We start from the raw sequence: 25715 nt of genomic DNA, 5'->3' as shown, positions 1-25715 counted from the left end.
ATAGGGATTGAAACATCAAGTCCTAGTAGATCTACTGTAGTTGGGAAGATGCTGGAATCTATCATTAGGAAAGAAATAGCAAGACATCTGGATAGAAGTAGTTCCATCAGGTAGATACAGCATGGATTCATGAAGGGCAGGTCCTGTTTGACAAATTTTTACTAGAGTCCTTTGAAGATATAATAAGCACAGTAGATAGTGAGGAACAGCTAGATGTAATATACTTGGCATTCTTGGCCAGAAGGCATTCAATAAGGTGCCGCATGAAAGGCTTATCAATAAGATAAAGATGCATGAACTTAGGGGTAATGCGTTAGGATGGAAGGATGAATGATTAACCAGTAGAAGACAGAGAGCTGGGATAAATCGGAATCAGAATCAGGTTTAATATCACTGGCAGATGTCATCAAATTTGTTAAGTCTGTGGCAGCAATACAATGCAGTACATGATAAATAAAGGGAAAAAATCAAAATTACAATAATTATATATACGTCTATTAAAAAGTTAGTTTAAAATAAGTAGTGGAACAACTGAAATAAAGTAATGAAGTAATATTCAAGGGTTCAATGTCCATTTGGAAATTGGATGACAGAGGGGAAGAAGCTGTTCCTGAATCACTGAGTGTGTGCTTTCAATCTTCTGTACCTCCCTCCTGATGTTAACAGTGAGAAGAGGGTAATTCCCGGGTGGTGGCGGTCCTTAATGATGGATGCTGCCCGTCTGAGTTACCGCTCTTTGAATGTGTATTGGATACTCTCCACGGTACATCTATAGAAGTTTTCGAGTGTTTTGGGTGACAAACCAAATCTATTCAAACTCTTAATGAAACATAACCACTGTCTTGCTTTCTTTAAACCTGTATTAATATGTAGTGACCAATCTAGATCCTCAGAGATATTGACACCCAGAAACTTAAAATTACTCACTCACTCCACTTCTGATCCCTCTTTGAGGATTAGTTTGTTCCCTTGTCTTACCTTTCTGAAGTCCACAAACATGAGTGCAATGTTGTTGCTACAACACCACTCAACAAGCTGGTATATCTCACTCCTGCATGCTCTTTTGTCACCATCTAAGATTCTGTCTACAATGGTTATATCATCAGCAAATTTATAGATGGTATTGAGCTATACCTAGCCACACAGTCATGGGTGTATAGAGAGTAGAGCAGTGGGCTAAACACTCACACCTGTGGTGTACCAGTATTGATTGTCAGCAAAGGTGGAGATGTTATTTCCAACTGCACAGATTATGGTCTTCCAGTTAGGAAGTCGCAAATCCAATTTTAGAGGGAGGTACAGAGGCCCAGGTTCTGTAACTTCCAATCCAGACTGTAGGAATGATGGTGTTAAATACTGAGCTATAGCCAATAAACAGCTTCCTGACATAGGTATTTATATTGTTTGTGTTCCAAGGCCATGTGGAGAGCAATTGAGATCGTGTCAGCCCTAGACTTATTGTGGTGATAAGAAAACTGCAATGGGGTCCCTGTCCTTCCTGAGACAGGTGTTGATTCTAGCCAAATAAATGGGTATTTCTCTGGTTGGCAGTCAGTGGTGAACTGAGTGCCTCGGGAACTGGTGATGGGCCCACAACTATTCATAATAAATACTAGTCATTTGGAAGAGGGGACCAGGTGTAGTGTATCCATGTTTGCTGATGACACCAAATCAAAGTTCAAAGTCAATATGTCACCATATATGTACAACCTTGAGACACATTTTCTTGCAGACATAATCAATAAATCCAATAACCATAATAGAATCATTGAAGGACTGCACTGACAGGGTGGACAACCAATATGCAGAAGGCAACAAGCTGTGCAAAACCAAAAAGAAAGGAATGAAATAAAAAAAATAATAATAATGCAACAAAAATCGAGAACATGAGATGAAGAGTCATTGAAAATGAGTCCGTAGGTTGTGGGAACAGTTCAGTGATGGGGCAAGTGAAGATGAGAGCAGTTATTCTCTCCGGTTCATGAGCATGATGGCTGAGTGGTAATAACTATCCCTGGACCTGGTGTTGTGAGTCTTGAGGCTCCTGTACTTTCTTCCTGAAAAATCCACTGCATTTTGTAGGATTTTCCATTCAAGGGCATTGGTGTGTCTATACCAGGCAGTATTGCAGCTGGTCATTATACTCTCCAGCACACATCTATAAAAGTTTTTCAAAGTTTTAGGCGTCTATTGAATCTTCACAAACTTCTAAGGAAGCGGAGGCACTGCCATGCTTTCTTTGTAATTGCATTTACATGCTGGGCCCAGGACAGGTCCTCTGAAATGATAACACCTGGGAATTTAAAGTTACCGGCCTTCTCTACCTCTGTTCTCCTGATGAGGACTGGCTCATGGATCTCAAATCTCCTTCTTCTGGTCAATAATCAACTTCTTCATCTTGCTGAATTTGAATAAAATCTATTGTTGTGGCACTACTCATCCAGATTTTCAATCTCCCTCCTATCTGTTGATTTGTCACCACCTTTTATTTGACCTATGACAGTGGTGTTGCTAGCAAACTTAAATAAGGCTTTGGAGCTACACTTAACCACACAGTCATAAATATAAAGTGAGTAGAGCAGGGGCTAAGCACACAGCCGTGTGGTGCGCCTGTGCTGATGGAGATTGCGGAGGAGATGTTGTTGCCAATCCAAGCTGAGTGAAGTCTGCAAATGAAGAAATCAAGGATCCAATTGCACAAGGAGGTATAGAGACCAAGCTCCTGAAGCTTATTGATTAGCTTTGAGAGGATGACAGTCTTAAATGCCGAGCTGTAGCCGATAAAGAACATCCTGATACATGCAACTTGGCTGTTCAGATCTTCCAGGGATGAGTGAAGAGCCAATGAAATGGCATCCGATGTGGACAAATCTGTGCAAATTCAGTGGAAAAAAAAATTGTGCAGAGGATGCAGACAGTCTGCAGAGAGGTATAGATAGGCTAAATGAGTGGTTAAGGGTCTGTAAGATAGAACACAACACTGGTAAATGTGAGCTCATCTACTTTGGAAGGAAATGTAAAATATTAGATTAGTAATTAAATAGTGAAAGATTACAGCATCCTTACAAAAGGATTGTTTGCAAGTCATAGTCATAGTCATAGTCATACTTTATTGATCCCGGGGAAAATTAGTTTTCGTTACAGTTGCACCATAAATAATAAATAGTAATGAAACCATAAATAGTTAAATAGTAATATGTAAATTATGCCAGGAAATAAGTCCAGGACCAGCCTATTGGCTCAGGGTGTCTGACCCTCCAAGGGAGGATTTGTAAAGTTTGATGGCCACAGGCAGGAATGACTTCCTATGACGCTCAGTGCTACATCTCGGTGGAATGAGTCTCTGGCTGAATGTACTCCTGTGCCCAACCAATACATTATGTAGTGGATGGGAGACATTGTCCAAGATGGCGTGCAGCTTCGACAGCATCCTCTTTCCAGACACCACCGTGAGAGAGTCCAGTTCTATCTCCACAACATCACTGGCCTTACGGATGAGTTTGTTGATTCTGTTGGTGTCTGCTACCCTCAGCCTGCTGCCCCAGCACACAACTGCAAACATGATAGCACTGGCCACCACAGCCTCGTCCGGCAGATGTTAAAGGACCTCAGTCTCCTCAGGAAATAGAGACGGCTCTGACCCTTCTTGTAGACAGCCAGTGTTCTTTGACCAGTCCAGTTTATTGTCAATTCTTATCCCCAGGTGTTTGTAATCCTCCACCATGTCCACCCTGACCCCCTGGATGGAAACAGGGGTCACCGGTACCTTAGCTCTCCTCAGGTCTACCACCAGCTCCTTGGTCTTTTTCACGTTAAGCTGCAGATAATTCTGCTCACACCATGTGACAAAGTTTCCTACCATAGCCCTGTACTCAGCCTCATCTCCCTTGCTGATGCATCCAACTATGGCAGAGTCATCAGAAAACTTATGAATATGACAAGACTCTGTGCAGTAGTTGAAGTCCGAGGTGTAAATGGTGAAGAGAAAGGGAGACAAGATAGTCCCCTGTGGAGCCCCAGTGCTGCTGATCACTCTGTCAGACACACAGTGTTGCAAGCACACGTACTGTGGTCTGCCAGTCAGGTAATCAATAATCCATGACACCAGGGGAGCATCCACCTGCATCGCTGTCAGCTTCTCCCCCAGCAGAGCAGGGTGGATGGTGTTGAACGCACTGGAGAAGTCAAACAACATGACCCTCACAGTGCTCGCTGGCTTGTCCAGGTGGGCGTAGACACGGTTCAGCAGGTAGACGATGGCATCCTCAACTCCTAGTCAGGGCTGGTAGGCAAACTGGAGGGGATCTAAGTAAACACAAAATAATCTGCAGATGCTGTTGTCAAAGGAACACTCACAATGCGCTGGAGGAACTCAGCAAGTCAGTCAGCATCAGTTGAAAAGATTAATCGACGTTTCGAGCCGAAACCCTTCGTCAGGACTGAAGGAAGAACTTTGAAGAGGGTTTGAAGAATGCTGGTAGTTGAAAAAAACAGTAATTTGAAAGACAAGGGGGTGGGGGAGGGGAAGCAGGGAGGTGATTGGCAGGAGAACAATGTGCAGTAGTAGAAGGAGGCGGAACTATGAGGGAGGTGATGTGAAATAGGGATAGAGAAGGGAGAGGGAGGGAATTACCAGAAATTGGAGAATTCTATGCTCATACCAAGGGGCTAGAGATTACCTAGACGGTATATGAGGTGTTGCCCCTCCAACCTGAGTTTAGCCTCATCATGGCAGTAGAGGAGACCATGTATGGACATATCTGAATGGGAATGGGAAGCAGAGTTGAAGTGGGTGGCTACCGGGAGACCCTGCCTGTGTGGCGGATGGAGTGGAGGTGCTCGACGAAGCGGTGCCCCAACCTGCGTCGGGTTTCACCGATGTAGAAGAGGCCGCACCGGGATCTAAGTGTGGCCTGACCATAGGCCAGAGCAGCTCCAGAACAAGTCTCTCCAGGGTCTTCATGATGTGGGAGGTCAATGCCACCGGCCTGTAGTCACTGAGGCCACTGGGGCGCCGCGTCTTCGGCACAGGAATGAGGCAGGACGTCTTCCACAGCAGGAACCCTCCGGAGCCTCAGGCTCAGGTTGAATACATGGCGAAGTACTCCACATAGCTGAGGGGCACAGGCTTTGAGCACCCTGGTACTGACACCATCCGGTCCTACAGCCTTGCTTGGGTTGAGACGTTTCAGCTGTCTTCTCACCTGTTCAGCTGTGAAGCCCACCGTGGTGGTTTCATGTGGGGAAGGGGTATAGTCATGAGAGCAGGGTGGGGGACTGTGAGGAAGGGTAGGAGGGGAGTGGTTGGGGGCCGACAACAGATGACTCGTGGGGGATGGGCAGGGGCACAATGTCAAATCTGTTAAAGAACAGGTTAAGTTCATTGGCCCTGTCCACACTGCCTTCAGCTCCTCTGTTGCTAGTTTGCTGGAACCCAGTGATGGTCCTCATCCCCCTCCAGACCTCTCTCATGTTGTTCTGCTGGAGTTTCCACTCAAGCTTCCTCGTATAGTCTTTAGCCTCCCTGATCCTGGCTTTCAGGTCCCTCTGTATTGCCCTCAGCTCCTCCCTATTTCCATCGCTAAACGCCCTCTTTTTAGCATTCAGGATGTCCTTAATGTCCTTTGTTACCCATGGCTTGTTATTTGAATAACAAAGGACAGTTCTTGTCGGAACATTGCAGTCCACACAGAAGTTGATGTAATCAGTGATGCACTCTGTGAGCCCATCAATATCCTCTCCATGTGGCTCACAGAGCGCCTGCCAGTGCAAGTGCAACAAGTTATCAAGAAGTCAAATGGAAGTTTGGCCTTCATTGCGAGCGAGATTGAATTTAAGAAGAGGGAGTTATGCTACAAATGTACAGGCTACTGATAAGGCTATACCTGGAGTAATATGTGCAGTTCTGGTTTCTTCACTTGAGGAAAGATGTACTGGCTTTGAAGGTGGTGCAGAGGAGATGCACTGGGTTGATTCTGGAGATGGGGGGTTTAGCCTATGAAGAGAGTCATAGGCTGAAATGAGAGGGGATGCCATAGAAACATAAACAATTATGAAAAGGATGGATAAGAGAGACAGAAAAGCTACTTCCACTGGCTTGTGAGATTAAATCTAGGAGACATCACCTCAAGATTTGGGTGAATAGATTTACAACAGAGATGAGGAGAAACTGTTTTTCCCAGACAGTAATGAATCTGTGGAATTCTCCATTCAGTGCAGCAGTAGATGATACCTCATTAAATATAATTATGACAGTTTGGTTGATTTTTGCAAAGCTGGGGTATTAAGGGTTATGAGGAACATCCAGATAAGTGGAGCAGAGCCCACGGCAAGATCAGCCATGATATTATCGAATGGCAGAGCAGGCTCAATGGGCTCAATTTTTTATCTTCTTACATTCCTAAAGCTACCTTGCTGAATGCTGCACCAAGGTGAGATTCCAAACCTTAAATTAATGTGGTACTAGCATTATGCAATGCAACCCTCCACATTGGACAGTAATAGCGTTAACATTTAGAAATTCATTTTAAAATAATTCCATAATATTAATTTTATTTGAGCAACATGAGAATTAACAGTCACAAACCTGCTCGTTGCAATGTATACTGATTCAGCACAAGGATGAACTCAAAAACACCTCCCATGGCTCCTGAAGTGTAATAATGGGTACCATAATCGGCAATGAATTTAGAATACATCCCATAATTATATTCATCTGGAAGTTTCATCAGGGACTGAACCATTTCTTCATTCAAAATCAAATTGTATCTCTTCATTTTGAAGTGTGCAGTTTGAACTTTAGTTCGAACACGAACAAATTTCACATCCTAAAAAAAAGCCAATATTTTAAAATGTAATTCTTGTCTATAAATGCCTTTATTAATTATTTTGTAGTAAATATTAAACTGTATTAACATTTCAGTTGCCTAATCCAATCAGTTTCCTTTACTTATAGGACACCCTCAATGACATTGAAAATATAACAGTAAACCTGCTCACTCACAAAGAAAAAGGAAAATCCTAGCACTTCCAGGAAGCACGAGACCATCTCAGGACTAGTTGTTCATCACTACAAGCAGTAGAGTCTGCAGTATGTTCCCAAAAAGATGTAAGGACACCAGCACAATCTCGCAGATGGTGGGTTTTGAAATCTTGGAGAACAATAGTACAAACTTACATATTTAGATCTGGGCTGCATCATGCAAGCCCATCATTGTGAAGAATAAGACCATAAGACCAGAAAATATAGTAGCAGAATTAGGCCAATTGGCCCATCAAGTCTACTCTGTCATTTCTTCATGGCTGATCCAATTTTCCTCTCAACCCCAAATTCCTGCCTTCTCCCTGTATCCCTTCATTCTCTGACCAGTCAAGAATCTATCAACCTCTGCTTTAAATATATATAAAGACTTGGCCTCTACAGCAGCCTGTGGCAAAGAATTCTACAGATTCACCACACGCTAGCTAAAGAAATTCTTCCTTGTCTCCATTCGAAATAGATGCCCCTCTATTCTGAGGCCGTGTCTTCTGGTCTGAGACTCTCCCACCACAGGAAACATCCTCTCCACATCCACTGTATCAAGGCCTTTCACCATTCAATAAATTTCAATGAGGTCACTCCTCATTCTGAATTCTAGTGATTTTTGCAAGATCATTACTAATGCTTCCACAATCCTTCAACCACCTGTTTCAAATCCCTGGGATGTACACCATCAGGTCCAGATGACTTATCTGCCTTCAGACCTTTCAGCTTCCCAAGAGCCTTCTCTCTCTGGTTATGGCAACCTCAAACACTTCATGACCCCTGACACCTGCAACTTCCACGATACTGCTAGCGTCTTTGATGGTGAAGAGTGATGTAAAATAATTAATCCGTTCATCCGCCATTTTGTTGCCCCCATTACAATCTTTCCAGCATCATTTTCCAGCAGTTTGATATCCACTCTCGCCTCTCTTTTACAATTTATGTATCTGCAGAAGCTTTTGGTGTCCGCTTTAACTTTATTGGCTAGCTTACTATCATATTTTATCTTTACCTTAATGACTTTTTTTAGTTTCCTTCTGGTGGTATTTTAAAACGTCAGAATCCTCTAACCTCCTACTAATTTTTGCTGTATTATATGCACTCTCTTTGGCTTTTATGTTGGCTTTGACTTGTTAGCCACGTCATCTTTCCTTTAGAATACTTCTTCCTCTTTAGGATGTATATATCCTGTGCCTTCTGGATTGCTTCCAGAAATTCCAGCCGTTGCTGCTCTGCCATCATCCCTGCCGGTGTTCTTTTTCAATCAATTCTGGCCAGCTCCTCTCTCAAGACTCTGTAATACCCTTTACTCCACTGTAATACTGATACATCTGACTTTAGTTTCTCCATTATAAATAATTTTCCATAAGGCCATAAGATATAGGAGCAGAAGTAGGCCAATCAGCCTATCAAGTCTGCACCGCTATTCAATCATGGGCTGATCCAACTCTTCCAGTCATCCCCACCCCCCTGCCTTCTCCTCATACACGTTGATGCCCTGGCTGATCACCAACCTATCTATCTCTGCCTTAAATACACCCAATGACTTGGCCTCCACAGCCGTTTATGGCAACAAATTCCACGGATTTACCAGCCCTGACTGAAGTACTTTCTCCACATCTCTGTTCTAAATGGATGTCCTTCAATCCTGAAGTTGTGCCCTCTCCCCTATCATGGGAAATAACTTTGCCATATCTAATCTGTTCAGGCATTTTAACATTCAGAATGCTTCTATGAGATCCCCCCTCATTCTCCTGAACTTCAGAGCAGCCAGACGTTCCTGATATGGTAACCCTTTTATTCCTCGAATCATTCTCGTGAAACTTCTCCGAACCCTCTCCAATGTCAGTATATCCTTTCTAAAATAAGGAGCCCAAAACTGCACACAATACTCCAAGTGTGGTCTCATGAGTGCCTTATACAGCCTCAACATCACATCCCTGCTCTCATATTCTATACCTCTAGAAATGAATGCCAACATTGCATTCACCTTCTTCACAACCGATTCAACCTGGAGGTTAACCTTCAGGGTATCTTGCACAAGGTTATTCCCACTCTCTGTTTTCTGCCAACCAGCCAATGCTCCACCTACGTAATTTCACCTCATGTGTGGCACCTTGTCAAAGGCCTTCTGAAAATCCAAGTACACCACGTCTACTGCATCTTCTTTGTCTACTCTGCTTGTAATTTCCTCAAAGAATTGCAGTGGGGTTGTCAGGCAGGATTTTCCTTTCAGAAAATCATGCTGGCTTTGGCCTATCTTTTCATGTGCCTCCAGGTACTCCGTAATCTCATTCCTAACAATTAATTCCAACAACTTCCCAACCACTGATGTCAGGCTGACAGGTCTATAGTTTCCTTTCTGCTGCCCCCCACCCTTCTTAAATAGCGGAGTTACAGTTGCAATTTTCCGATCATCCGGTACAATGCCAGAACCTATTGATTCTTGAAAGATCATCGTTAATGCCTCAGCAATCTCTCAGGCTACTTCCTTCAGAACCCAAGGGTGCATTCCATCAGGTCCAGGAGACTTATCCACCCTCAGACCATTAAGCTTCCTGAGCACCTTGTTAGTTGTAATTTTCACTGCACAGACGCCACTTCCCTGAAAACTCTTGAATGTCTGTTATACTGCAGACGTCTTCCACTGTGAAGAATGATGCAAAATACGCATTCAGTTCCTCTGCTGCCTCTGCACCTTTCACTACAATACCTCCAGCGTCATTTTGTATTCGTCCTATATCTACCCTCGACTCTCTTTTACCCTTTGTATACTTAAAAAAGCTTTTAGTATTATCTTTGATATTAGTCGCTAGCTTCCTTTCATAATTCATCTTTTCCTTCCTATAATGACCTTCTTAGTTTCCTTCTGCAAGTTTTTTAAAAGCTTCCCAACCCTCTATCTTCCCACTAGCTCTGGCTTCTTTGAATGCCCTCTCTTTTGCTTTTACTTTTACTTTACAAATTATTTATAACTAATTTCAAAGAATCTCAAATTATTCATTATAGATATAGTCTGTGTGCAACTGATAATAGTAGATAGTTTATTTCAGCTGCATTTCTCACAAAGTCATGGGGTACATATTTTACATAAATGTACATGCACTGTGCATTGCTTTTTAACTTAATGATCAGGGTACTCTGTGCCTTATTTTAACTGCTTATAATTCCACAAGACCAACTGCAGTTTATATGGAGACTATCTTATGATCCTTTTGCTTAATTTTGTTTCCTTTTACCTTAAACAAATAATATAAATTTTTCCGATGAAATTCAATTTGTAAATGTAATATAGAAGAAAACTATAACAAATGCACAGCAGAAAATTTCTTATTCCAATCGAGAGTTTTTTCTGTCTTAAGAAAATATAGAAAATGCTTTAACCATTTTATCTCTTCCTAAATAATTTCATCTTGAATAGATTGAAGATATTATCTGCAATTTACTCACCTTCCCAACTAAAGAGGTCAGATTTCTAACAAAATTGTGGTAGGCACTAAACCCAATAGAACCTTTCACTACAGTAATTTTCAAGCTGAATTCCAGTTCAAATGACATCACCCTCCTCATTGCTGTCAATAAACTGTGAACATCACTGTAAACTTCCACTGTAAATCCAGAATCAGCAAGTGCCTAAAAATAAAACAGGAAAAAAATAGAAGTGTTAAAGATAATAAATAGATGAAATTTTACGAACTTAACATTTGAGTCTGTGACTCATGTTTGTTGGCCATCCATCTTAAATGTGCAGTTACAATAAAGTAGACAACAAAACCGAGGTCTAATAACAGTAATGTAATGACAAAGTTGTAAGCCTCCAGCAGAATCTGCTTTTTGGGCACTGACAATGCAGTTTATGTTTTATATTGTGATCACTTCTGTGCAGTCTCACGGTAGACATAAAATTCCATGTCTCCTTACATATGACCTACCAAGGTGAAACACTTTAAATTTGCCTGGGTTAAGCTCCATCTGCCATTTCTCCACCAATTTATACAAATGTTCTAAATCCCACCATATTCTTTAAAAGTCATCTACGTTATCCACAATACCACCAATCTTTGTAATATCTGCAAACTTACTAACCCATCCATTTACATTTTAATCCAGTTCAGTTCTATGCATCTCAATCAGCGAAAGTCCCAGTACAGGTCCCCATGGAACACCGCTAATCACAGATCTCCAGCTAAAATAAACCCCTTCAACCACTACATTCTGTCTTCCATGGACAAGCCAGTTCTGAATTGAAATGGCCAATTCACCATTGATCCTGTGCATCTTAGTCTTTAGAATGAGCCTCCCATGAGGAAACTTGTCAAACACTCTACTAAAATCCATGATGACAACATCTACAGCTCTTCCTCATCAATCACTCTTGTCACCTCATCAAAAAATTCAATCAAGTTAGTAGGACATGACTTGCCCCACACAAATGTATTATTAATCATTAATGTATTACAGATTCCTACTTGCTCCATATTATAACAGACTGGATAGAATCGAAGCACATTGGATCAGATTGCGATTTTTAACTCCGCAAAGTATGTTCTGCTGCACTGTGGACACCTAAATGAGCTGCTTTACAACTCACTGCAGGTTGCTTAAGCACAGTATATAGAGCATTAGGTAATTCTCCACCATTTACTGTCTGCTTGGATTCTTCAATGGCAAGTGATGCTATTTAGTGCAAGAAGGCTACAAAATAAAACTCTGTTATAAAAACTAAGATAGCCTCTTCTCACGACAATCATTATCACCAAAATAGTTAATACCAATTAGTGGAGAGGGCCAAATGGTGGAAAGAATTCCCAAACATCTTCATGCAGGTCCATTGCATTGATTATAAGCTGTGAATGAATGACTCCCTGATTCAATGACCTGTGACATCTCAATTAAAGAAAGACCTTTGAAGAAGATACCATATTTTTTGATTAAAGGTTGCTTCAGAGAAGAACCAGTGCAGGAAATTCTGGTGTAAATGTGTGATTTTCAAACTTGGTCAAACTTTTGAACTGTTCTCCAGTACAATATGGCAAATAGTACACTATAATGTTGTATACGAGGATTTATTTTAGATGTGAAGCAATGAGGAAGAAGGGAAAGAATCCTGGTCTCAGTAAAACTTCTGCCTGATCTCCAACACAAGAGGTTAGGCAGGAAACTTGATATGTGATTTAATCCTTCAGTTTACAAGCTTCACATAAATCAATATTACCTGAAAGTATTTGTCAGATGCCCAATGGTAAATGTGATTTTAATCTAACAGCTGCTGCAGCAACTTGGTACAAAAATGTCATGCTGAAAATTCAATTAATAGACTTCAAGAATCAAAATGCAAGAACTCAGCTGGTCAAGCAGCTTTAATGTTTTGGGTTGAGACTGTTTATCACATTTACGTGATGCAGGACTTTGATCTGAACCATCAAACTTTCCTTTGTCTCCAATGATGCACTGCAGCCAGCTGAGTTTTTCCAACTACTTTTTCTTGGCTCCGATAAATTCTCCTATAAACTCTTATATCTCTATAACAATATGCCGCCATCTCCCTAAAGTTAATGATGGCAATGCAGAGATACACTCCATCTCCCTAAGTGAATGATTTTCTAACAAAGTATAATTGAACCAAGTCAGCATAAGAATGAATATTGAAGAAGGGTCAATCATTGACTGGTAGCAATGGTATGCTAACTCTAGTTTGGAAGATCAACACATGACCGTAATGATGGACCAAAACATTTATTAATGGTGTCTAATTATAACTACTAATACCACTTTGGAGCAACAGTTTTTGCCAATTAACTGCACTCAGAAAACACATTTGTTCCTCAATTACACTTTATTTACTTGTGCATAAGAAAACAACGTGACCTCTGTCACCACACTGTTTTGAAGTTTGAAGAAAAAAATTCCATTTTTATGCAGAATTGTACAGAACAGTATAAAAAATACAGGATGTAGACACTGACAAATTGATAACCATGTGTATGTTCAATTCCTTTATTTACACGATCAGTCACCAAACATATTACAATAATACCAGCATTAATAGTCAATAGAATCTACCCATTAAAGATCAATGATACTTCAGAATTAGTAAAGTAACTAACCAAAAGGAAGTGTTATCCTAGAATTGTTTGTTTGCATCCTTATCTTGTCAAGGTTTGCCAAATGGCTCCAGTCCCTTCTGTAAAGAGAAGCTATGTTCTTCAAAGACCTCCCTTGCCTGAGCTGACTGCTCACTATCTGTAACAAACCCTTACCTGAACATTATGCTAACCCTTACCTTGCTTTCATTTGTTTCATATTTCATAACCTATTGAGAAAGGGTTTGAATTGCAAATTGGATTTAGTGCTTACCTCAATTCTATATAGGAATACGTTGTATGGTATGCGGAAGTATTTCTCATCATCATTATAGTAGAGACGTTCGCATTCACTATCATATCGCAGGTCCCTCCAATCCCCATTGTACACATACTCGCAATATCCATTGTATCCAGAGTCCAAAACCGGGCTTCCAATTTCAGTTGTTAAGATGTTATAGCTTTAAACAAAAACAACATGTGGAAATAAATCCAGTGCTTACTGTGCAAATAACCACAAGGTTCTGATATGAGACTTTGTTGGTAATGCTAGAGATTCTTTCATTAGTTATAATTTTATGCCAGTGAGATCTAAGTCCAAGTAGTTTTACATTATGTGAGATTCCTGCAGCAAAGATTCAACTGAGGGATAATTCAGAATATCAAAGAACTAATGCAATGCAAATAGGTAATGATAACCAGAGTGTGACAGAAGGGGATATCGTATTATAAGGTAGAAATGCACCATCAAACTGAGTTGGAGTAGTGAGAGATGGTTAAAAAAGGCATAACTAAAGACTCATTATTTGAATGTAATATATACTTGTAATAAGATGAATCAATAGAAGTAAATGAGTATGATCTAGCTGCAATTACAGAGGCATAGATGCAAAAATGACAAAGAATAGAATCTTTTAATCAATACAAAAGATTCTTTCAATGCTGGAATTCTTAGCCAACACACACTAAGTACCGAAGGAACTCAGCAGGTCAGGCAGAACCTATGGAGAGGAATAAACAGTTGGCATTTCAGGCAGAGACACCTCATCAGGACTGGAAAGGAAGGGGGAATAAGCCAGAATAAGAAGGTGGAGGAAAGTGAAAGAGTACAAGCTGGCAGGTAATAGGTGAAACCAGGTGAGGTAGGTGGGTGTATGGGGGGCTGAAGTAAGAAACTGGGAGGTGATAAGTGGAAGAGGTAAAGTACAGAAAAAAGAAGGAATCTCATAAGTGAGGACAGAGGACCATGGAAGAAAGGGAAGGAAGAGGGGCACCAAAGGGAGGTGATGGCATGGGAGGAGAAGAGGTGACAGGGGAAACAAAGTGGGAATTGAAAAAAGAGAAAAGCAGGGAGGGGAGAACTTAGATCAATGTTTATGTCATCAAGTTGGAGGCTACCCTAACAGAATATGAGCTCTTGCACTCCAACCTAAGTGTGAATATCGGGATAGTTGAGGAGGCCATAGACAAACATGTCAGAATGTGAATGGGATATCAAATTGAAAAGGGTAGTCACTGGAAAATCTCTGAGGGCATATGGGGTGATGGTGCTCAACAAAACAGTTTCCCAATCTACACTGGGTCTCACCTTTGCAGAGGAGGCCATACTGGGAACACTGCATATAGTAGATGACCCCGGAAGACTCGCAGGTGAAGTATTGCCTTACCTGGAAGGACTGCTGAGGCCCTGAATGCTGATGAGGAAAGAGGTGTAGATGCGGCACTTGTTACACCTGCTGCGACATGTGCCAGGAGGGAGATCAATAGAGAGGGATGAGTGGACAAGGGAGTTACGTAGAGAGCAATCCCTGTGGAAAGTTAAGGGTTGGGGGGAGGTGGAGAAGGAAAGATGTGTGGTAGGATCCCGTTGTAGATGGTAAAAGTTACAAATAATGACGTGCTAGATACTGAGGCTTGACTGGTGGAAGGTAAGGACAAGGGGAATCCTAAGTGGAGGGTAAGGACAGACGGATGAGGTGAGGGCAAATGTGCAGGAAGTGAAGGAAATGCAGGTGAGGGCAATATCAATGGTGGTTGAAAGGAAACCTCACTCTTTGAAGAAGGAGGACATCTCAGATGTTCTAGAATGGAAAACCTCATCCTGAGAACAGACGTAGTGGTGACAGAGGAATTGAGACATGAACAGCACTTTTACAACTGCCAGGGTGGGAAGAGTCAAGATAGCTGTGAGAGTCATTAGGTTTATAAAATATATCAATAGGTAGCCTAAAATCAGAAAAGGAGACAGAGAGATTGAGAAAGGGGAGAGAGGTGTCAGAGATGAACTAATTAAACTCGAGGGCAGAGTGGAAGATGGAGGAAAAGTTGATGAGTTTGATGAGCTCAGCATGGGTGTAAAAAGCAGTAACATTGTAATGTCAATGTGGTGTAGAAAGTGTTGGGGAGCGTTGCTAGGTTAGGTTGGGAACATGGGCTGTTCCACAAAGCAGATAACAAGGCAGGCATAGCTGGGGTGCATGCAGGTACGTGTGGCTACACCTTGGCTTTGGAGGAATTGGGAGGAGCCGAAAGAGCAAAAGCCAAAAGAATTGAAACTTATTATTCCAGTTCACTCATTATTTTAGAAGGATAGGCAAATATATGTGATCCATGTTGATGACCTGGATGAAGGGACTGTGTGTACTATACCTAAGGTTAGCAAGCTGTGAGGAGGATACAAGGAGACTGCAAAGAACTTTGAAAATGTGTGTGTCATGTAGAATAGCTTTGTATGAGTTAGAACATAAGAAGGCAAAGAAGTAATGTATAAGAGTTATCTACAGACCTCCTACAGTGATTATAGGGTAAGAATGACTCAAGAATTAATGGTGCTTGTAAGAAAGATACTGTAACAATTGTGAGCAACATTCATTTTCATATAGATTGGACAAATTATATGGGCAAAGGGAGCCATGAGAACAAATTCATAGAGCAAATTCCAGAGAGTTTCTTTGAAGAATCTATCATGGAGCCGGTGAAGAAACAGCTATTTGTTTAGATCAGCTTGTGTTTAATGAGGTAGAATTAAATAATAATCACATGATGAAGGATCCTTTGAGAAAGTGTGATCATAACATGATAAAAATTCAGACTCAGCTTGAGAATAAGAACTTTATGTCTGAAATTGTAATTATATTATAAACAAATAAATGACACTCGTACAGTGAGATTAAACATCTACAGGCATGGTCATGAGATGCATTAATTGCACATTGCAGGAGGCAAGGGGTAGCAGCTTCTCTTTGCTCGCTAGCACTTCTGTCCTTTGAGGGGATGGATGTGTTGGAACTCTGAGAGGAAACTATCTCACCCATCTGCATTGCTTGAACCTTGAGCAGGATCTGAGCAATATCTAAGTGAAGAGAAGGTAAGTTACTAAGAAGGGCTGCTAATTCTGCCTTCAAGGTTCAGTCAAACTGATTCTCCAGCTTGTCAAATCCCGCTCCATCTCATTCTTGTAAGCTGGAGCCCAAGGTATAAATCATCCCAGTTGCAATCTTTCTGAACGAACATTTTTTTAGGGCTGTTCCCTGAGGGCCCTTTTAATAAGTTCCTGTAAAGTTGATAGAAGTTGCAAGAAGTGTTGCTCTTGATTTGTCAGAGAACCATTTGGCTTTTAAATTAATTTTAAATTGAAATAAAAATTATTTTTTCTTGCGGCTGCTGGATAGCACATGTCTGCAGACTCCAAGTATATCCCACAAGCCAATTTATATAATTTGCAATCAATGTTCATACAGGGTTAATTTTCAGCACAAAAAAAGTCATTAGCTCTAATTAGAAAACCTGCAGGGATAGCTAGTGTGAGAACATGACTGTTTGTGAGGCTAGTCGGAGATACTCATATCTGGAACCCATGAAGCATCTCTGCTTGCCCCATATTGATAGACTATCGGTATTGAGCATCACCCAAACCAAAATTGCTCTCAATAAAAATTAATTATTAACTATGGTATTATACCTTTGGCTAGCTCATTACATTTTGCTATACTGTTGATCTGTCAGCTGGAAAGCACCATACAACATCCAGGTCTGGCATAATAAAAGCATGTGACCTTTGGAACAGAACATAGAGTCTGTAGGCCAAGAGGCAAGCTAAAGAATAAAGCCCATCCGAATCCAGGCAGGAATCATTGCTGTGACTTACCCATTCATAATTACTTGTAAACCAGGCACTGAAAACAACCCACTGCAGAAAGTTTGTATTTCATTGGGATCAGCAGCCCCGCAGACTTCTTCATCAGAAGCATCTTCACAGTCTCTCTCACCATTGCATTGTAAACGTCTTTTAATGCAACGACCTGTATAATGTTTGACATGAATTCAATGATACATTAATTTCTTTTTTTAAAATTTATTAAGATATAGCACAGAATAGGCCCATCCGGCCCTTCAAACCATGCCACCCAGCAGCCCCGGATTCACCCTCACCTAATGACAGGACAATTTGTAATGACCAATTAGCCTACCAACTGGTACGCCTTCCGACTGTGCGAGGAAACTTGAGGAAACCCACATGGTCACAGGGAGAACATATAAGCTCCTTACAGACAGCAACAGGAATTATGAAATTAGTAGCTGCTGTAATTCTGACAACTTTCAGTGATGCTATCTTTCTTCATATTCGACTCAGTTAAGATTATTCTGCACTGTATTTTCCCAGCTAAGCTTTTCTTCCAGCCATAAAACAGTTCAGATTTAGCTCTCATGAATTAAATTCCTAATATGAAAATTATCTTAAAATTGGAGAAAACAGAATTTGTTCTGTGAGACACAAAAGCCACCATGCCTTTTTAAATTATTGAATTTTATTCCCTCAAGATGATATGCCTATAGAAGTGAAAAGATAAACAACAGGAATTCTGCAGATGCTGGAAATTCAAGCAACATACATCAAAGTTGCTGGTGAACGCAGCAGGCCAAGCAGCATCTATAGGAAGAGGCGCAGTCGACGTTTCAGGCCGAGACCCTTCGTCAGGACTAACTGAAGGAAGAGTGAGTAAGGGATTTGAAAGCTGGAGGGGGAGGGGGAGATGCAAAATGATAGGAGAAGACAGGAGGGGGAGGGATAGAGCCGAGAGCTGGACAGGTGATAGGCAAAAGGGGATACGAGAGGATCATGGGACAGGAGGTCCGGGAAGAAAGACGGGGGGGGTGACCCAGAGGATGGGCAAGAGGTATATTCAGAGGGACAGAGGGAGAAAAAGGAGAGTGAGAGAAAGAATGTGTGCATAAAAATGAGAAACAGATGGGGTACGAGGGGGAGGTGGGGCCTTAGCGGAAGTTAGAGAAGTCGATGTTCATGCCATCAGGTTGGAGGCTACCCAGACGGAATATAAGGTGTTGTTCCTCCAACCTGAGTGTGGCTTCATCTTTACAGTAGAGGAGGCCATGGATAGACATGTCAGAATGGGAATGGGATGTGGAATTAAAATGTGTGGCCACTGGGAGATCCTGCTTTCTCTGGCAGACAGAGCATAGATGTTCAGCAAAGCGGTCTCCCAGTCTGCGTCGGGTCTCACCAATATATAAAAGGCCACGTCGGGAGCACCGGACGCAGTATATCACCCCAGTCGACTCACAGGTGAAGTGATGCCTCACCTGGAAGGACTGTTTGGGGCCCTGAATGGTGGTAAGGGAGGAAGTGTAAGGGCATGTGTAGCACTTGTTCCGCTTACACGGATAAGTGCCAGGAGGGAGATCAGTGGGGAGGGATGGGGGAGACGAATGGACAAGGGAGTTGTGTAGGGAGCGATCCCTGCGGAATGCAGAGAGAGGGGGGAAGGGAAAGATGTGCTTAGTGGTGGGATCCCGTTGGAGGTGGCGGAAGTTACGGAGAATAATATGTTGGACCCGGAGGCTGGTGGGGTGGTAGGTGAGGACCAGGGGAACCCTATTCCTAGTGGGGTGGTGGGAGGATGGAGTGAGAGCAGATGTACATGAAATGGGGGAGATGCGTTTAAGAGCAGAGTTGATAGTGGAGGAAGGGAAGCCCCTTTCTTTAAAAAATGAAGACATCTCCCTTGTCCTAGAATGAAAAGCCTCATCCTGAGAGCAGATGCGGCGGAGACGGAGGAATTGCGAGAAGGGGATGGCGTTTTTGCAAGAGACAAGATGAGAAGAGGAATAGTCCAGATAGCTGTGAGAGTCAGTAGGCTTATAGTAGACATCAGTGGATAAGCTGTCTCCAGAGACAGAGACAGAAAGATCTAGAAAGGGGAGGGAGGTGTCGGAAATGGACCAGGTAAACTTGAGGGCAGGGTGAAAGTTGGAGGCAAAGTTAATAAAGTCAACGAGTTCTGCATGCGTGCAGGAAGCAGCACCAATGCAGTCGTCGATGTAGCGAAGGAAAAGTGGGGGACAGATACCAGAAAAGGCACGGAACATAGATTGTTCCACAAACCCAACAAAAAGGCAGGCGTAGCTAGGACCCATACGGGTGCCCATAGCTACACCTTTAGTTTGGAGGAAATGGGAGGAGCAAAAGGAGAAATTATTAAGAGTAAGGACTAATTCCGCTAGACGGAGCAGAGTGGTGGTAGAGGGGAACTGATTAGGTCTGGAATCCAAAAAGAAGCGTAGAGCTCTGAGACCTTCCTGATGGGGGATGGAAGTATATAAGGACTGGACATCCATGGTGAAAATAAAGCGGTGGGGGCCAGGGAACTTAAAATCATCGAAAAGTTTAAGAGCGTGAGAAGTGTCACGAACATAGGTCGGAAGGGATTGAACAAGGGGTGATAAAACAGTGTCGAGGTATGCAGAAACGAGTTCGGTGGGGCAGGAGCAAGCTGAGACAATAGGTCGGCCAGGACAGGCAGGTTTGTGGATCTTGGGTAGGAGGTAGAAACGGGAAGTGCGGGGTGTGGGAACTATAAGGTTGGTAGCAGTGGATGGGAGATCCCCTGAGCGGATAAAGTCGGTTTTGGTGTGGGAGACAATAGCCTGGTGCTCCTTAGTGGGGTCACGATCGAGGGGTAAATAAGAGGAGGTATCCGCGAGTTGTCGCTGCGCCTCGGCAAGGTAGAGGTCAGTACGCCAGACTACAACAGCACCCCCCTTATCAGCGGGTTTAATAATAAGGTTAGGATTAGTGCGGAGGGAGTGGAGAGCAGAGCGTTCCGAAGGAGTGAGGTTGGAAGGGGGACAAGGTGCGGTGAAGTCGAGACGGTTGATGTCCCGTCGGCAGTTAGCAATAAAGAGATCCAGAGCAGACAGAAGACCAGAGCGGGGTGTCCATGAAGAAGAGGAGGGTTGAAGACAGAAGGGGTCATCGGTGGGGGTGGAAGAGTCCTTGCCGAAGAAGTGAAAAGATTACTGGTAATGAGTAAAACAGCAGGTGTTTGGATGTCTGGATTCCCCAAACTCATGCAATATCCAGAACTTGTGGTACTGAATGTTGTAAATTTCTATTCTATAAAAATTCTATTCTATTCTTACTTCAGTGGTTAGTAAGTTGATGGAAAAGATCCTGAAAGGCAGGATTTATGAACATTTGGAGAAGCATAATATGATTAGGAATAGTCAGCATGGCTTTGTCAAAGGCAGGTCATGCCTTACAAGCCTGATTGAATTTTTTGAGGATGTGACTAAACATATTGATGAAGGTAGAGCCGTAAATGTAGTATATATAGATTTTAGCAAGCCATTTGATAAGGTACCCCATATAAGGCTTATTGAGAAAGTAAGGAGGCATGGTATCCAAGGGGACATTGCTTTGTGGATCCAGAACTGGCTTGCCCACAGAAGGTAAAGTGTGGTTGTAGATGGGTCATATTCTGCATGGAGGTCAGTGACCAGTGGTGTGCCTCAGGAATCTGTTCTGGGAGCCGTACTCTTCATGATTTTTGTAAGTGACCTGGATGAGGAAGTGGAGGGATCGGTTAGTAAATTTCCTGATGACACAAAGGTTGGGGTTTTGTGGATAGTGTGGAGGGCTGTCAGAGGTTACAGCAGGACATTGATAGGATGCAAAACTGGGCTGAGAAGTGGCATATGGAGTCAATCCAGATAAGTGTGAGGTGGTTCATTTTGGTAGGTCAAATATGATGGCAGAATATAGCATTAATGGTAAGACCCTTGGTAGTGTGGAGGATCAGAGAGATCTTGGAGTCCATAGGACACTCAAAGCTGCTGCACAGGTTGATTCTGTGGTTAAGAAGGCCTACTGTGCATTGGCCTTCATCAACCGTGGGATTGAATTTAAGAGCTGAGAGATAATGTTATAGTTATATAGAACCCTGGTCAGACACCACTTAGAGTGCTGTGCTCAGTTCTTGTCACCTCACTACAGGAAGGATGTGGAAACTATAGAAAGGGTGCAGAGGAGATTTACAAGGATGTTGCCTGGATAATGAAGCATGCCTTACGAGAATAGGTTAGGTGAACTTGGCCTTTTCTCCTTGGAGCAACAGAGGATGAGAGGTGACTTGATAGAGGTGTGTAAGATGATGAGAGGCATTGATCGTGTGGATAGTCAGAGGTTTTCTTCCCAGGGCTGAAATGGCTATCATGAGAGGACACAGGTTTAAGCTGCTTGGAAGTAGGTACATAGGAGATGTCAGGGGTAAGTTTTATCGCAGAGAGTGGTGAGTGCGTGGAATGGGCTGTCGGCGGCGGTGGTGGAGGTGGATATGATAGGGTCTTTTAAGAGACTTCTGGATAGATACATAGAACTTAGAAAAATAGAGGGCGATGGATAACCCTATGTAATTTCTAAAGTAAGTACATGTTCGGCACAGCATTGTGGGCTGAAGGGCCTATATTGTGCTGTACATTTTCTATGTTTTCTAAAAAGATCAGATATTGATGATATTTGCATCTTTAATTATTTTTCAAGAAAAACTTTAGAAAGGAGGGAAGAAATACAAAAATACTAACGCAGCATGCTGTCCAAGAACTCAATTAGTAATCTTCTCAGGAAAGAGATAGATGATTTATTAGTTAGATGTCAATATTCTTTTCTTTAATTATAATTTATAGAGTTACTTGCCTAAACTGCATTGAAACTGATCACTACAGGTATTAGTTGATACACATTGCTTCGAAGTCTGGCAGGTAACTTCTTCCCAAAGAGATCCAATGCACTGGCTGCCACCAAATATGGCCGGCCTCTGCAGATGCCTAAATCTGGACTTTATCATAAAGCAGATATGTTAATTTCCAGCCCTGGACATGCAAAGAGGATATACATTTGAAAGCAACAAATTTCACTTTAAAAACATTATACTGATGCCAAACTTAGAATTGTTTTGTGCACCATTTAAATACAGGCAGATTACAATTCTAACAATCATTTTATATATGTATATATCATTACAGGTATACACATACTGTATATTCACCCATGCATCTGAAATGCACCATCTTATTGATCATTTTCTAGTCTCTAGTGCGGTTTGATCATGCTATAGAAGTGTCAATTAATTCTTGCAAAAGAAAACTGAAATTCTAATTTTCTTTGACTAAATGACTAAACTTCCTGCACTCCATGGATTCTTACAGTCCAAATACTCCATCTAAATGTCAGCTTGGCTCAGCCAGAATTTCTCATTTTCAAATCAGTAACTTGTGGTTTCAAGAGCCACAGTGGAACTAAGGGCAGAAGCTATACCATCACATCCATACAGTATTAAAGGTTTTCTACTTTGGAAGAACTGTAATGTTGTGAATTTAATATTTCAGTTATACAGTATTTGAGTAATATTGTAAATATTGTTTGATTAAGAACTGTGCTTGTTTAATTAAATCATATATTTTAAAGTACATAAATGTCATATACCATCACACCACCACGTTATACGTGCGAGTCTCATTTAAAGTAAAAACGTTATAAAGACCCATTCCCTCGGGATCCCATCTTTTACTTCCAGTTAGTTTTTATGTTTTGGAGTTACTAAACATAACAGTGGTGACCAGTAAGTTTTAAGTGAACCTGAAATGCCTACCAACCTGTTGAAGCACAATAAGAAGCTCAGGATTTTTTAAAAACGCACAGCGAGAAATGGTCGAGTTAAAAAAAAAAGCACAGCATCTGTTCTTTGGAAGGGACAGATATGGTAGAGTTATGAAAAAGGATGAAAACGGACAAATTCACAGGTTCATAAAGAGTGAGTACCAGGAGACAATAATCAGAAATTTTTAAAAAATGCAGAAATGGCTAGCAACATTGGAAAGATTGATGCATTCGATTGCAGAAGAGATAACTAGATTTTGTATACCGAGCAAATTGATCAGTATCTTAAAGCAAACAAAAAAGCCAATGAGAAACAAGTACCCCAAACAGTAGTGAGAATGTGGTCTACAAGTTACAATGGGAGATAGAAAATGCATGCCAAAAGGGCAACATTACATTAGTCTTGGGGCATTTCAATATGCTGTTAGATAGAGAAAATCAGGTTGGTGTGGGATTCCAAGAGGGGGAGTTTTCAGAATGCCTATGAGATGGCTTTTTAGACCAGCTCATGGTTGAACCCACTAGCTATTCTGGATTGGGTGTTGTGCAGTGAACCAAAATTGACTAGAGAGCTTAAGGTAAAAGAATCCTTGGGGAAAGTGATCATAATATGATCACATTCACTTTGAAATTTTAGAAGGAGAAGCTAAAGTCAGATGTATCAGTATTACTAAGGAGTAATGGAAATTATAGAGGCATGAGAGAGGAATTGACCAGAATCGATTAGAAAAGAACACTGGTAGGGATGATAGCAGAGCAGCAATGGCTGGAATTTCTGGAAGCAATTCGGAAGGCATAGGATATATACATCCCAACAAGGAAGAAGTATTATAAAGGCAAGATCACACAACCAGGCTAACAAGGGAAGTCTTTTATGTAAAGTATAAAATTGTGGTGAAAGTGGATATTGGACTACCCATAAACGATGCTGGAGAGGTAGTAATGGGGGACAAGGAAATGGTGGATGAACTGAATAAGTATTTTTCATCAGTCTTCACTGCAGAAGACACTGGCAGTATATCAAAGTTCCAGGAGACAGCGGTCATGAAGAGTATGAAGTTACCATTACTAGAGAGAATGCTCATGAGAAACTGAAAGGTCTGAGAGTAGATAAGTCACCTGAACCAGATGGCATACACCCCAGGGTTGTGAAAGGGGTGGCTAAAGAGATTGTAAAGACATTAGCAATGATCTTTCAAGAATCACTAGATTCTGGAATGGTTCAGGAAGACGGAAAAATTACAAATGTAGCCCCCCTGGCCAGCCTCAGAGTCACTTAGCTCGCTGTTGTCTGGGGAAGCAGCCTCGGCCCCGCCAAACTGGGTAATAGTTTGTGTGGATGCTGTGTGATGTACCCCACCCCGCCCAAATAACAGACAATACACCAGCTACATTTAAATGATTTACAGATTATAGATATTACTGGAACTATATAATTAATAGAAGATAAAATATAAAAGAAAAATAGAAGGCGCCGCACTTATCAAAGTTCAATCTCTTCGTGCACAAAAAACTTTGGAGCTCAGGACCCTTCTTCTTCACCCTGCGACCCCTCGGACCGCCTCGACCGGCCGCCTGGGACCAACAACAGTGGTCGACCAGACGCTCCACACGAATCCGTCTCCATCTCCCCTCCTCGCCAAACGCCCCACTCGGGGTCCAATCCCGTTAGCAGACTCACAACACCTGGTCCATTCTCTGTCTCTCTCTCCCGCCTTCTGTCCCAAAACCCCGCGCATACAAATCTTCCAGATACACCAAAATCATAACAACTATCCCAATTGGTTAATAGCACCCTGCTCTCTGTACTAACCCAAGCAAATGTCTAGCTACAGACTTTCTCAGCATTTAACATAACAAAGAAGCATTCCCCAGTATAATGTAACAAAGAAGCCATTTAAATTAGTTTACGCAATAAAAGACAAAACCCCCTTACACAAATGTCACTCCACTCTTCAAGAAGGAAGAGAGGCAGAAAAAAGGAAATTATAGGCCAATTAGTCTGACCTCAGTGGCTGGGAAGATGTTGGAGTCGATTGTTTAGGATGCGGTTTTGGGGTACTTGGAAGCAAATGATAATATACGCCACAAAATAATCTGCAGATGCTGGGGTCAAAGCAACACTCACAACATGCTGGAGGAAATCAGCAGGTCGGGCAGCATCCGTGGAAACGATCAGTCAACGTTTCAGGTCAGAACCCTTCGTCAGGACTGAAGAGGGAAGGGGCAGAGGCCCTATAAAGAAGGTGGGGGGGGGTGGGAAGGAGAAGGCTGGTAGGTTCCAGGTGAAAAAACAGTAAGGGGAAAGATAAAGGGGTGGGAGAGGGGAAGCAGGGAGGTGATAGGCAGGAAAGGTGAAGAAGGAATAGGGGAAAACACAATGGGTAGTAGAAGGAGGTGGAACCATGAGGGAGGTGATAGGTAGCTGGGGGAGGGGACAGAGTGAAATAGAGATAGGGGAAGGGAGGGGGACGGAATTACCAGAAGTTGGAGAATTCTATGTTCATACCAGGGGGGCTGGAGACTACCAAGACGGTATATGAGGTGTTGCTCCTCCAACCTGAGTTTAACCTCATCATGGCAGTAGAGGAGGCCACGTATGGACATATCCGACTAGGAATGGAAAGCAGAGTTGAAGTGGGTGGCTACTGGG

At 42.1% G+C, this 25715-nt stretch overlaps 1 protein-coding gene across 1 annotated transcript in view; it reads right to left on the bottom strand.

Annotated features, from left to right (window-relative positions):
• The window catches only part of c8a (complement component 8, alpha polypeptide), a 71529-nt gene that overhangs the window by 24886 nt on the left and 20928 nt on the right, over positions 1–25715 (bottom strand). Inside the window, exons 3-7 of the mRNA XM_063064249.1 lie at positions 22100–22241; positions 17255–17408; positions 13382–13568; positions 10475–10657; positions 6587–6827 (exon numbers count right to left, since the gene is read on the bottom strand). Coding sequence (XP_062920319.1) covers positions 6587–6827; positions 10475–10657; positions 13382–13568; positions 17255–17408; positions 22100–22241 — 907 coding nt within the window. The remainder of the gene's footprint in view (positions 1–6586; positions 6828–10474; positions 10658–13381; positions 13569–17254; positions 17409–22099; positions 22242–25715) is intronic.

Source organism: Mobula hypostoma, chromosome 12 (genome assembly GCF_963921235.1).
Source record: "Mobula hypostoma chromosome 12, sMobHyp1.1, whole genome shotgun sequence".
Taxonomy (NCBI): Eukaryota; Metazoa; Chordata; class Chondrichthyes; order Myliobatiformes; family Myliobatidae; genus Mobula; species Mobula hypostoma.
The sequence above is the reverse complement of the archived record's forward strand: the minus strand, read 5'-3'. Positions and strand labels throughout refer to the sequence as shown.